Here is a 13,957-nt window from a genome sequence, read left to right as displayed (position 1 = left end):
TACATAAGATTATTAAAGGATTGGACATGATAGAAACTGATTACACATTCCTGATGTTGGGGAGACTAGGACTAGAGGCCATAGGTTAAGAATACAGGGAAGGCCCTTTAGGACAGAGATGAGAAAAAAAATTTTACCCAGAGAGTTGTTGGTCTGTGGAATGCTTTGCTGCAGAGGGTGGTAGAGGCGGGTTCAAGAGGGAGCTAGATAAGATTTGTGTGAACAGGGGAATTAAGGGTTGTGGGGAGAAGGCAGGGACAGGGTACTGATGGTGGAAGATCAGTCATGATCTCAATGAATAGCTTGATGGGCTGAATGGCCAACTCCAGCACCTATCGTCTATAATGCATCTCCTCATGAGCTTTTATGTTCCAGAGGAAATCCACATGTGGGATTACTCTCCCAGCTTGGTTAATGGTAACGGGGCCAGTCCTGCTGAGAAAACACATGGGGAGGAGCAAGACAGACTGCACCCTAACCCAACGTATGCTTATGTGGAATACCCTGATGGCAAAGATCAGAGACTTGGCATCTGCTAGAACTGAAGATCCGATGCTTCAAGTGACCCCACCCAAGGTCCCGGATGACTCTGCTCGGGAATGGTCCAATCCACTCCGCAATTTGAGCCAGAGCCCTCATGACCCAGTAACCCTGTACCACAGGGAATCCAGGAAATTCAGGAAGCCCAAAGTCCGCCAGTACAGCAGCACTCAACCAGAATAACTAGACCCCCTGACAGACTTAATGTAAATATTTGTAAAATATTATTTTTTTTTAATGTATGGTCTGTTTTCACCCGCAGGTTCTATTCTGAAGGAGGGGGTGAATGGAGTGAACTGGAATTCACTGTCTGTGTGTTATTCTGATGTCTGGCTCCTCCCTTGGCTCCACCCTCACCTACCCCAATATAAACCTTGGTTTTCCCACCTTACCTCAGATTCACCTGAGGTGAATTATTGTGTTGACCTACGGAAACCTTCTCCACAGTGAAAGCAGATTCAGTAATGACTTCCCAAAATCTAAGTAATAAGCTGAAAAACTTGCCAAGCTTTAAAGAAAATTCAGGGGGAACTAACAGAGGCAAAATAAACCAAACACCCGATGTGTTACTCTATGGCACTTTGAATTGAGATACAATCGAACTAAAATACCTTGAGATGTCTAAGCTGCTCACCCCCGCCAAAAGACATTATGTGCAGGATGAACACTTTTTTGAAGAAATAGTCCCAAGGGAGGTAGTGTTTAAGGCATGTTCTTCAAAGATTTTAATATTCAGGCTCCAGCATAAAATAACTATAATATGCTGGTAAACTTTGTGTCTTTTCCTATTAATGTTTAAAGTCATTGGTGAGATCCTCAATGATTTCAGGAACCTGCTGTTTTGTATCCTGGATGGAGTTTGAGTCTCAATTTCTGCATAACAGGATTAAAACAACATCAGGATTATAACGTCATCAAATATTGTCTGAATATCAATTGTTATGGATATGCTTTAAAAGGAATTGCTGGAATACAACCTGAGATGAACAGTTTGATTTGGTAAATGTTCAAATGTTTGGCAGGAATTGTTAGAATGAGAAATCTCAGGATTCTGTGTAACTAACTGCTGCACTTGAATACCTTGGTGACATTTAAAAGTGAAAGATCAGAATTAAGCCAAAAAGAATCCTCGTCTTCCTGGTCCATTGCTCTAAAATCTTAGAAATTTGCAGAACAGCATGAGTCAGTGGTGTCCATGACAACCAAAGGAGAGTTATTCAAACTAATAACATCTCTGTCTGTGCTTTCAGTCAGTAGCTCTGTGGGTCACTCCAGATTAGGTGCTCAGCCAGGTATATTTTAAATGTTGCAAGACTATCTACTCCCACCTCTTTTTCTGGAGTAAATTCCAAATTCCTACAACTGCTCTAGTGAATATTTTGTTTCCTAACTCCAGCGAAACCTTATATCTACGACTTCAATATGTGCCAACTAGTCCTTGGCCTCTACTTGGGGAGATGGTTCCTGATTGTACTTTTTAATCCTCATAATTTTTTTACACTTCAGTTAAATGTTTGCTCAGCCTATGAAAACAACCTCAGCTGAGCCTCTCTTTGCTTATTTGTCCTGGTGTTAGCCTTGAAAATCGCCACTAAAAGCTCCCTAAGGCTGTTACATTTTTCCTGCAATATGACCAAGAATGTATGTAACCAAACAGTGCCTGATTTGTCACTTCTTCTGAGAGGTTCTCCTCACCAACAGTAGTCCCAAGTAGTGGTTGCCCAGTGTCAACAGTGGTATTGACTGAAACCTCGAATGGGCACAACTCCAGTTTCAACGTGATACACTTCATTTTGCATCATATCAAGCAGGCTGTGAAGCGGGAGTTCAACCTGAATTAGGAAGATGTGCATTCAGGTGTGTGAGTGGAAGCTTGGATAAATATAGATCAAGAAGGATATAACCAACAGAATAAATGAAGGATTGAAGAGGAATTGTATATGCATAAGGACAGAGATGTGGAACCTGCTACCACATTTGCATTGTGGTACATTGCATATATAACTGACACAAAGGTGGAAGAGAGTCTGATGCAGAGTGGTTACAGTGGATGAAACCTCATGAAGCATAGACCAGCTGGGTTGATTGCCTTGCTCTTGTGCAAAAAATTCAACATCAAATAAAAATAAAGAACCCACCATGACATACCCATTATCTCTACAATTCGACACAGTATCTGCTCTTTGCAGACTGATCTGAAGATGAACAAAAAAATTATCTCATATTGATTATAAATCTTTCTATGTCAGACTTAGGCATTTGAAGAGTCATATGGCCTCCTTTTTCTTCTTCTTTATCTGCCTTCCTTTCTGTCCCTTTGCTTGTGTCCCCATTCCTTTCTCCTTTCCCCACTCACACTGCTCACGTTCCCTGCTGGTTTTTGTTCTTCCTTGATCTCAGCATCCTGTGATTTTCACCTTAAAAAGCTACATGTGTTTCTTCACTTCCCCCCTTCCCTTCCCACCCCCTGTTTCCCCACTGAGCTTGTTGATCCACTGCTTTTGTGTTTCTTTTTCCTCTTTTCGGCAGGACTGTGTCCTATCCTCTCCTCTTTGTCATCCATCTGCATCAACATTATTTATCTTCAGCCTTTAACGTATCAAGAGTTAAACAAAATGAGAACCACCCTGAGCCACAATGACATTGGACAGTTGATCAAAAGCTTAGCCAAAAAGCCAAGGTTTTGATATGCATTTTAATAAAGGCAGAGGTCTTTGAATTGGAAGGTATAAAAGAAATAAAAAACAGGAAAATACCAATCAGTCCCTCACTCATGACTGATCTTTGGCCTCTGTGCCACTTTCTTGTACTAATCCCAGACGACTCTCAATTTTCTTGATCAAATACTATCAAATTGTGATGCAATCACAAAGAATGCTCACCAGCGGTTATACTTTGTGAGGTGTTTGAGGAGATTTGGTATGTCACCAAAGTCTCTTGAAAACTTCTACAGATGGACTGTGGAGAGCATCTGGCTGGTTACATTATTCCCTGGAATGGAAGTGCCAACTGCCAGGATGAATAAACTCCAGAGGGTTGTTAACTCGACCTGCGACATCACAGGCACCAGACTTCACTCCATCGAGGACATCTACATGAGGCGGTGTCTTAAAAAAGTAGCCTCTAGCCTCAAAGACCCCCACCACCCAGGTCATGCCCTCTTCACTCTTAAGATACAGGAGCCTAAAAATGAGTACTCAACAGCACAAGGACAGCATCTTCCCCGCTGCCATCAGATTCCTGAATAATCAATGAACCAAAGACACTGCCTCACTTTTCATGCATTTTTTATTTTAATGTTGTAAGATGGTTATAATATGAATGTCTGCTCTGTGATGCTGCCACAAAACCCCGAATTTTGTGACTTGTTCATGACAATAAATCATGATTCTGATCATCCCTGCCTTGATTACCCTCAGCAACAATGACTTCATAGTACACTTGGTAGAAAATTCCAACAAATCACCTCCTCCTCATTATGTTAGCCCATGTGTTGGGATCTAACTTTTGGAGGTGCATAGTAATGGGATTAGTTTAATTGATCACTCTGTATCCAGATTAGACCCCGTTAGTGAGTTGTAGCTGTAGTTACACCAATGGAACATCAAAGTTACCCCACATCATATGTAGACTGGTTAAATTCCAGTGTTTGCTTATCATGGGATAACTTTACAGTTGTTCTAGTTTACACCCCAGTGCAGAGGAAGTTTGGTTGCTGAACAGTGGTGTTAGAAGGTAAAGAGCTTGTAGATTACAAATGACATTGCACTTCCAAGGGCAAAATATTGGAAGTGCTCTTGCTGGAGCTTAATTCATAGATTAAACCTAGTTCGGTTAGGTATGAATAAAATCTGTTTTTCTTTAGCTGCAACACCACACAATTGAAAATAAGCATGGCTGTTTGGCCTCTGTTTGATCCTGTTAGTGTGTGGCTAATGTCTCGGCAATGTTATTGAAGCAGCGGGTAGTCAGCAGAAGGCAGCTTGTGGGTCATCATTCTTCAGCCTGGCAGATTTTCACACACAGATGTGGACCTTGTGAACTTTGGCAGAGGTCAAAATGAACCTCATATCCAACACTCATGACATGCTATTCCATGAAGTGAAGACAAGTTGACTTTCTCTATTTTGCCTGTTTTTCGTTTCCCAAATCTGGTGGAACTGTAACATAAAACTCATTTTATTTCAGTTAAAACCCACATTGTGCTGAAATTTGGATACATGGTGTCTACGACTGCTTGACTTGCATTATTTAAAATTCTTTTTATTTATTTATAGTCACCAATCTTTTATGGGACTAATACCTTTGATGATATTTATACTGAAGACTCCTTTCAAGTAATGCTGTAAAATTACGAGCCTTAAACTTTGTTGATTAATGTAGTGAAGATGATTTATTCACTTGGGTTCAAAGACCCATCTTTGGATTTATTTTAATATTGTCTATCAGAGAGTCTTGCTACCATTGAAGTATCGATATTGTACCTGGAATAATTCAGGATGCAAATTGCAGGTTTTGGTTTGTAATTCTTTTGGGTAGTTAACTGAGACATTCAAATCCCTGGACTGTATCATTGGACATGTTGGAAGTGTAAAAAAAACATTAGCACATTTAGTTTCTCATCCGAAAAGAACTTCCACAACCTTTCATAAAACAGTAGAAGATTGCTGCACCGAAGTTGGCGGGCCACTCCTCCCATCACACCTGAGGAGAATCTTAATTATAGCATCCCAGAATTCTATTACCCTGCCCTCTCCCTGTAACCCTATGAATCTCTCGGTGCCAAATGTTGATTGCTCAATTTTGAAAATGTGCAGTGAAATGCATTGTAACCTCTGTGAAGCAAAGCACTGGATGCTTTAATTGCATGGTGGAAAATTTCCTATGACATCTCCCCATACTTTGTGAAAGCAATTTAAATGTTACTGTTCCCCAACAGAAGGAATTATTCCATTGCGAAACATTGAAAGCTTCATTAAATCATTTTGCAGACTATTTTGCTCCAGCAGAAACAATAAGGCCTCTCATCATTGAAATTGTACTTGTTCACCCACCTTACCTTAAATGCCTAACTATCCTCTTGCCTTCTGCTTATAAGACCTATCCTTGTTCTTTCAATCTCAAGAAAATGATGAAATTCACATATTAACCATGAGGTAAAACTGAACTTTCCCTTTACAATTGTTAATGCGAGATTGATTGTGAATGCTCATTATGTATCATTTCTCACTCAGACCAAACAATTAGAATTGGTATCATTGATTAGTTGCACGAAAAATTGAAAATCAAAGAAGTTTTGACTTTTTCCAGTGTTTTCATGATCTGATGATGTTTGGAAGCATTCACAGTCATGAAGTAGTTTTTAAATGTGGTCACTACTGTATTGTAAGAAAAACAACCACCAACTAACTGGTGTAGAGCAAGCTCTCACACAAGTGGTAATGACCAATTAATTTGCATTCTTAGCAACGTTAGTTGAGGAAATAAATATTGGGTCAGTCACTGGGGAGAATACCCCTTCCTACTGCCTTCCATGACCTGCTAAGTTCCATGACCTCCAGCACTTTAGTGTACATCTTGTAAAATTTGGTGTGGGATGTTTAAGTCCATCTGTGCCTTAAACTGGATTTGAGGTAGAGTTATCTCATGGAGTTCCTTTTCTGTTCTGTGAAATTAATTGCAAGCAAGTTAACACTAGTATGAGAAATGTTTCAGAAACTGGATTTTCAAACAGAATTTTGTCTTGCATCTGACCTGAGAATCTTCAGATTTTCTTGTTCAACTGTTACAGTTAATATTAATTTTGTACGTCAGAGAATTAGATGACATGCAGTGGGTATTTTTATATGAAGAGACAGTATGATTGTTGGAGGTAATACAGGTTGCACCATTGTCCTTTGTAACTCAGCCGCTTGTATTTTCCAGGAGTGACACACAATGTTCCACTGCTCCGGGAGGTTATAATCCACCCACGTTTTGTGAAAGGAGATATCACCACAAATTTCCTTCCGGAGGTCTATCCAGATGGTTTCAAAGGTTTGTGTCATAAGTTTCTCTCGGGTTAATAAGCTTCAATTAATTTGTTGCGGTGTAATGTATTCAGTCATTTTGGTTTTCAGGTAGTTTGAAATACTTTTGGTTCAGACTCTAGGTATTGGTACCCATTAAAATTTTGCAACTAAACATAACACAAAATAGTTGATCAAAGCAGAAATGTCCAGTTCTCCTCCTCTGGGAAGAAATCTTTATTCAGAAAAGTTTACACTCCAAATTGCTATTCAGTGATACTTTTTGAGAAATATTGACGGGAAGCCTCGTCAGCTGGGTTTGTTCTACTTTGAGCATTGAAGGAGGAGAGGGGATTTCATCAAGGGAAAACAGTGAGAAGTTGTTCAAGTGACTGGGTGGTTCAAGGACCCAGAGTTACAAATGTGGGTAAATTATGTATGGCAGCATGTGATGATAAATATTCTGAAACAAAGAATGTTTATGATCGAGAATTTGTTGCCCACAAGAATAAACAAAAGACAACCAGTTGCTGTTGTCTGAAGCAAATTAGGAATTTGAAGGAAAATAATTTGCAGGGTGATAAGGAAAATAGGGCTGATGGGATTATGTTAAAGTCCCATAAAATCTTGACGAACTGAATGGCTTCCTGGGCCATAACAATTCTATGAAATCTACCCAAGCATTGTATTGAAATGCCTCTGATGTCATTGAGAGTGGATTAGACCATCTCCTATCATGGTGTCCATGAATGCCTGTGCCTGACTAATATGGCAAAGGTCTTCATTTCTTGAAGGATGGTATCATTTTGGAGAAAGGAAAGAAAGATTGGAAAAGTGGGGTCCTTCAGCCAGAAAGGTAATTCTTATGCAATGTTCAGCTCCAGATGCCAGGTTGTGGTGCACCAGCAGCTTTGAAAGGTTTTATCACAAGAAATTTTGGAAAAGACATAAATGGTTCATCAACTCAAGTCAACTTTATTTATTGATCATACCACGTTCGCACAGTAGGACGAGATAGCATTTCTCCAGCACTATAGAACATATTTACATAGATACATAGATACATAGATATGGGATTGGAAAGCAGTTAACACCTTAAAATATTAAGGTACTAAAATGTATACACTGAAAGTCCATGTCACACTATCCACATCTGTACGGAGTTCAGGGAGGGGGAAAAGCTGTTTCCCACTCTGGACACAAGTGCTTCGGTACCTCCTGCCAGATGGCAGAGGGAGAACAGTTTACATGTGGGATGTGTGGAGACTTTCACAATATTGTTTTCTGCCTGCATCAAGTGTAGTAGAATACTTAAGGGGAATGGATAAAAATATAGGTTAATGTTATCATTAAATCCCAAACAAAGATTGCACACAGTAGCCAATGAGGTGAATGGGCAGACTGAAGCAGTTGTAAGTATAGAGGAGGAGCTGGGTAATTGTGGTGAATCTCTGCTGAGCTGTCAGACTTCCTCTGCCTAGCCTTGCTATACTGACATTGGCCATGTATTATCTCTACCATTAAAGACACTCCCCTTGGGTATATCTGTATATGCACCCATTGTCTTTCATTATTGTACCATTAGTTTCTGCTAATAAAAGCCATGATTATTATTTGACTATATCATCTTTGTCTACTTCATTAACTCGAACTTCAAGTGATGGCGAGGTGAGATCAACACAAAGTTCCCCTGTGATAGCTCAATTGACTGTAAAGCTTGGGGGTTGTTACGGACTGAAACGGTCGACTATGAAGGGGGGGGGGGGTGAATGGTGAAATTCTTGATGGCTTAATAGACTTAGGGAGTACTGACAGCTATATCCATGAGAAGGTCACCAAAGCCTTAAATTTGCGGAGATATCCAGCAAACTGAAAGATATCAATGGCTTGCAGTGAACTTACAAAAACTGTACCCCTTAGAGGTCTGGACCCGCATGGTTCATGTCCCTTCTCGGAGTGATCCTGAGAGGTTGGACTCACTCCCCCAGCCTGTGACTAGTAAGCATTCAGATGGCCATGCTGAGGCCCCACTGGCTCACACTGGCGATTCTGGAGCAGGTCCAGAAGTCCGACCTTCTCACACTACAGACCAAGGAATTGACTGTAATCCTGTCACATTTACTATGGACTAATATACCCAGAGGAGAAATACATTGGAGCAACAATAGCAAAAGAGGTGCTAAAAGACGATTGGGTATTGGGATAAATGTGGAAGTGATAGGAAAAGGGAAAGACCATTGTAGGGGGAAATAGAAAAGTAAGAACAACAGTCAATAAAGAAGATATGAAAATAGTGGAATGAATAGAGGTGGGGGTTTTACTGAATTACCGATCGCTGTTCTTATTTTTCTTTCTAACCCCCTCCCCCCCCAGTGGTCTCTCTTTCTTCCTGTTCTTCCATCTTCTGTCCAAAACCCATAGTTTTTTATATGACCCACCCCCACCTTTCCCTCTTCACACACATGATATCACCATTATTTAATTTTAGTCTCAATAAAAAGTCACAACCAGAAACATTGACTGTCCATTTCTATTGCTTGATGAAGTGCTAGAGATGGATATTGGAGGGAGAAAGATCAATTGGAATGATTGATTACATTGCTTGGAGTACTGTGGATAAGTCTGGCCTCAAATAATGATGTTTATCTGGGAAAATTCTACAGGTTGAGCTTCTTTCCTCAAGAAGATAAAGGCTGAGCAGTAACTGACTGAACAGGTCCCTTTAGAGGTTTGGAGATGTTTCTTGGAAGAAATAGGAACACACATACAGGTTTTTCACAAAGAAAAAAAAATGACATAATAGATCATATTCACAGTTATCTTTGTGCAAGAGTTACTTTGCAATAGACAGTCCTTTTTGTAGTGCCTGATTTGCCCCTCATTAGGGTAATCCCAGTGTCATTATTACATGGTAAAATCTGATGGTCTTTGTACACACTGAATGTTCTATGCTCAGTCTTCTTTTCAATCAGAACTATTTAAGTTCTCATTATTTGTATAGATCTGTAGATGCTGCATATAAGCCACAATGAGAGGCACTTTTACTTAATTAGTATATTTTATACGATTACGATAATGCAATTTCCACCCCATTAAACAAAACTCAAAACGGTCAACCAGTTTACCTATCTCGGCTGCACCATTTCATCGGATGCATGGATCGACAACGAGATAGACAACAGACTCGCCAAGGCAAATAGCGCCTTTGTAAGACTACACAAAAGAGTCTGGAAAAACAACCAACTGAAAAACCTCACAAAGATTAGCGTATACAGAGCCGTTGTCATACCCACACTCCTGTTCAGCTCCGAGTCAAGGGTCCTCTACCGGCATCACTTACGGCTCCTAGAACGCTTCCACCAGCGTTGTCTCCGCTCCATCCTCAACATTCATTGGAGCGACTTCATCACCAACATCGAAGTACTCGAGATGGCAGAGGCCGACATCATCGAATCCACGCTGCTGAAGATCCAACTGTGCTGGGTAGGTCACGTCTCTAGAATGGAGGACCATCGCCTTCCCAAGATCGTGTTATATGGCGAGCTCTCCACTGGCCACTGAGACAGAGGTGCACCAAAGAAGAGGTACAAGGACTGCCTAAAGAAATCTCTTGGTGCCTGCCACATTGACCACCGCCAGTGGGCTGATATCGCCTCAAACTGTGCATCTTGGCGCCTCAGTTCGGTGGGCCGCAACCTCCTTTGAAGAAGACCGCAGAGCCCACTTCACTGACAAAAGACAAAGGAGGAAAAACCCAACACCTAACCCCAACCAACCAATTTTCCCTTGCAACCGCTGCAACCGTGTCTGCCTGTCCCGCATCAGACTTGTCAGCCACAAACGAGCCTGCAGCTGACGTGGACATTACCCCTCCATTAATCTTCGTCCGCGAAGCCAAGCCAAAGAAAGAAAGGGTAACAAAAGGGAAAAAAAGTTCTTGAACCTTGAGGTGCTGGTCTTCAGTCCTTTCTGCCCAAAGGTAACAGTGAGAAGAAGTAGTGATAAAAATGATTAGAGTCCTTTATGATATCTGCTGCCTTGTTTAAACAGTGCCTCACATAGATGCTTTCAGTGGATGGGAGGTCTGATCCTGGCTAAATTTACTTCCTTCTGTCATCTTCTGCATTCCTGGGCACTCCGCTGACAAACCAAGCTGTGATGCAACCAGCCAATACTATTTCCACAATGCACCTGCAGAATATTGATCAAGTATTTGATGGCGTGCCAAATCTCTTCAGATTCCTTAGAACTGTGGATGTGCCTTCTTCATTGTTGCTTCAATGTGCTGGTTGCAGGAGAGGTCTTCTGAAATGTGGACTTTGATAAGAACGTGTTTGGGTATTTCCCTATTATTTGACCAAGTTGTGGAATGTGCCATTGCTTGAACAGTATGTCTGTATAATGGAAACATGCACCATCAGGGTGACGGAACTTGTGACTCTGTTCTTCCCAGATATGATCAGGACACATATGGCACTCTTTTGATTGACAATAGAGAATTCACAGAATTCTATTGCACAGAAGACAATTTTTAACTGACAGTACAGAGCTAGGACTTACTATTGCATGCTTTAATTTGGAGGTAGGCTTTTGACTGACAGTATGGAGCCAACTCTCACTATGGCACAGTGGAATCTGAAGACAGGCCTTTAATTGATAATGTAGAACAGGTCTCACTTTTGCATGGTTTAATCTGAAGACAGACTTTTGACTGACAGGACAATTCTGGTGTCACTATTACATGGTGAAATCTGAAGTCAGGCTTTCAATTGACAGGACAGAATCCCGGTGTCACTATTACATGGTAAAATCTGATGGTCTTTGTACACACTGAATGTTCTATGCTCAGTCCTCTTTTCAATCAGAACTATTTAAGTTCTGATTATTTGTATGGATCTTTAGATGCTTCATATAAGCCACAATGAGAGGCCCTTTTACCTTAATTAATATATTTTATATGATTACGATAATGCAATTCCCACCACATTCATTTTCTACCTTTATTTTTATTCCCTATGATTACAAATGGTGGTGGGTGTGAAATTTTAAAGGAAAAATATGGAACTTGCTGCCAAATGAAATGGCTGAAGTAAATAGTAATCACATGGTTGAGGTTAAATGTGGTGGGTGAAAGGAATTGAAGGATAGGCTGATTGGATGAGGAGAAACAGTCTTTGTCAAACAAAAACATGGATGTATGTGGATGAATAACCTGCTTATGTGCTGTCCAATCTGTGCTATTATATTCAAAGCCTCTCTCTCAACAGGACACAAACTGGTAGATTCTGAGCGCAAGGAGTTGGTGGCCACTGCTGCATCCATTTATGTAGCTTCTCTGCTGAAGGCTCAACGATTTGTCAGAAGTTCTACAAGGTGAGGAGTCCTTCATACATGGTGTCTGTACTTAGATCTGATCCTGCTGCCTGTCACAAAGTACGTGATTGTGTAGGGAGAAATGGAAGATACTGATTCTTGAAAGATGCCGGAAGGGTTATTAGCAAATGGACACATTTGTGTTAGGTCAACAATTGTTGAAGCCTTCATGGTAAAATTATCGTTTCACTAGTTAGTTAGTTCACTAGTTAGTCTTCTGCCCATCAAATAAAGGTGAGAAGAACATTTTCATTTGGACAAGATATCTTAATGTGAGAGGAGACACAAGTGGAGCATAAACCCTGTGGACTTTGTGTTATGAAATTCAGTATTAATGAAAATTGTTGGCAGATGAGGAAAGTTTACCTTGCTGTCTCTTGCTTGTCAGAGGAATATTGCACTGATAATGCATTTGTGGCTTTACGTGGTTGTGTTATTTAAGTGTGTGCTGCTTGTCAATGAATATTTACTCCCCCCAAAGCAGTAAGTACAGTTATCAAATAATTAATTTCCGATGACCTCTGATCTCTCCTGTTTGAGTCAACAGGCAGGAGGGAAATCCAAGAGTCCAGAGGACCTCAAAAACCAGTAGCAATAGATATGCATTACAACACAATTAATTATAATTGAACACGAAAAAAGAATTAAACTTTAACTTATTACTTAACCTACCTAACTACTTAATCCTCCCTCTAATACTAAGTGCAGGTGTGTGTAATGTATATTTAAGATTAGTTGAGTTATTTGGATTACAGTCCAATCTCACTAGTTGCAGGCAATTCTTGTGCAGTGCACAGAAGTTAGCATTAACAAAGTTCTCCAGTCTCTGGTGCTTAACAGGGAAATGGTTACCACTCAGGAGGATTCTTGCTGGTTTTCAGAGAGAGATTCATTTTTCAGGACATCCGCAACTGATTCCTTCTCAGTCTTGCTGACGCAACTTGCCCCCTTCAGGGTTCTCCAGATGATCCTCTTTCTTTCAGGTCACCTTTCAGACCGCAAGTTTTCTCTTTTGACCAGACACCCTTCCAAAGTTTGCCAGCTTGTCCTTCTGGAACGGATTTTTGTCTCCTCTCTCTGTTTCACACCCTCCCTTTCTGAGAGCAAAACTATTCTCCTCTGCCTGCAAAGATCACATGCTCTCCCAGGCAAGCTGTTGTCAATACTTTGTTGCCTCCTGCAAAAAGCATTCTGCAAAAGTCCTGCAAATATTCTGTGTTTTAAAATGTGTGTGTGCAAGCTGCTCTAACCATTCCTCCCAAACCACCTCTAAATTACTCTGTCATAATACTAACAAAAACCTTGCACTCAATGTCACCAAAACCAAGGAGCAGATTGTGGACTTTGGGAAGGGTAAACTAGAGGTGCGTAATCCAGCGACCATTGGGGAATCAGAGATGGAGAAGGTGAGAAAATTTAAATTCCTCAGAGTCACTATTTCATAAGATCTTTCCTGGATGTAACTACTTCCTCAGGAGTTTGCAGAGGTTTCACATAACATCAAAAACCTTGGCAAATTTCTGCAGATGTGTTGTGGAAAGTGTGTTGACTTGTTGCAACATGGCCTGGTATGGGGGAACCAAACCTGAACAGAAAGCCACGCAAAAGGTAGTGGATATAGCCAAGAACTCTCCCCACCATTGAGAACATCTGCATAGAACGCTGCGGTCGGAAATCAGCAGTAATGATCAAATATCCTCAATACCCAGGACATGTTCTATACTCACTGCTGCCATCAGGAAAGGAATACAGTATCCTCCATAATGTTTGGGACAAAGACATTTTTTCCTTCATTTTCCCCTGTGCTCCAGAGTTTTAAATTTGTAATCAAACCATTCACGTGATTAAAGTGCACATTCCAGATTTTATTAAAGGGTATTTATGTACATTTTGATTTGACCATGTAGAAATTACAGCACTTTTAATACATAGTCCTCTCATTTCAAGGCACCATAATATTTTGTGCATAGCAATGTTAAAGTAGTCATGTTTAGTACTTTGTTGCATGTCTCTTATTTGCAATGACTGCTTCAAGT

At 40.6% G+C, this 13,957-nt stretch overlaps 1 protein-coding gene across 4 annotated transcripts in view; it reads left to right on the top strand.

The window, feature by feature from the left end:
• Nucleotides 1–13,957, top strand: part of pcca (propionyl-CoA carboxylase subunit alpha) — a 632,301-nt gene that overhangs the window by 382,951 nt on the left and 235,393 nt on the right. For all 4 annotated transcript variants that reach the window (XM_069890498.1, XM_069890496.1, XM_069890499.1 and 1 more), the window contains 2 exons: nt 6,466–6,576; nt 11,816–11,921. In XM_069890498.1, coding sequence (XP_069746599.1) covers nt 6,466–6,576; nt 11,816–11,921 — 217 coding nt within the window. The remainder of the gene's footprint in view (nt 1–6,465; nt 6,577–11,815; nt 11,922–13,957) is intronic.

Source organism: Narcine bancroftii, chromosome 7 (genome assembly GCF_036971445.1).
Source record: "Narcine bancroftii isolate sNarBan1 chromosome 7, sNarBan1.hap1, whole genome shotgun sequence".
Taxonomy (NCBI): domain Eukaryota; kingdom Metazoa; phylum Chordata; class Chondrichthyes; order Torpediniformes; family Narcinidae; genus Narcine; species Narcine bancroftii.
This window is presented reverse-complemented; position numbering and strand designations above follow the sequence as displayed.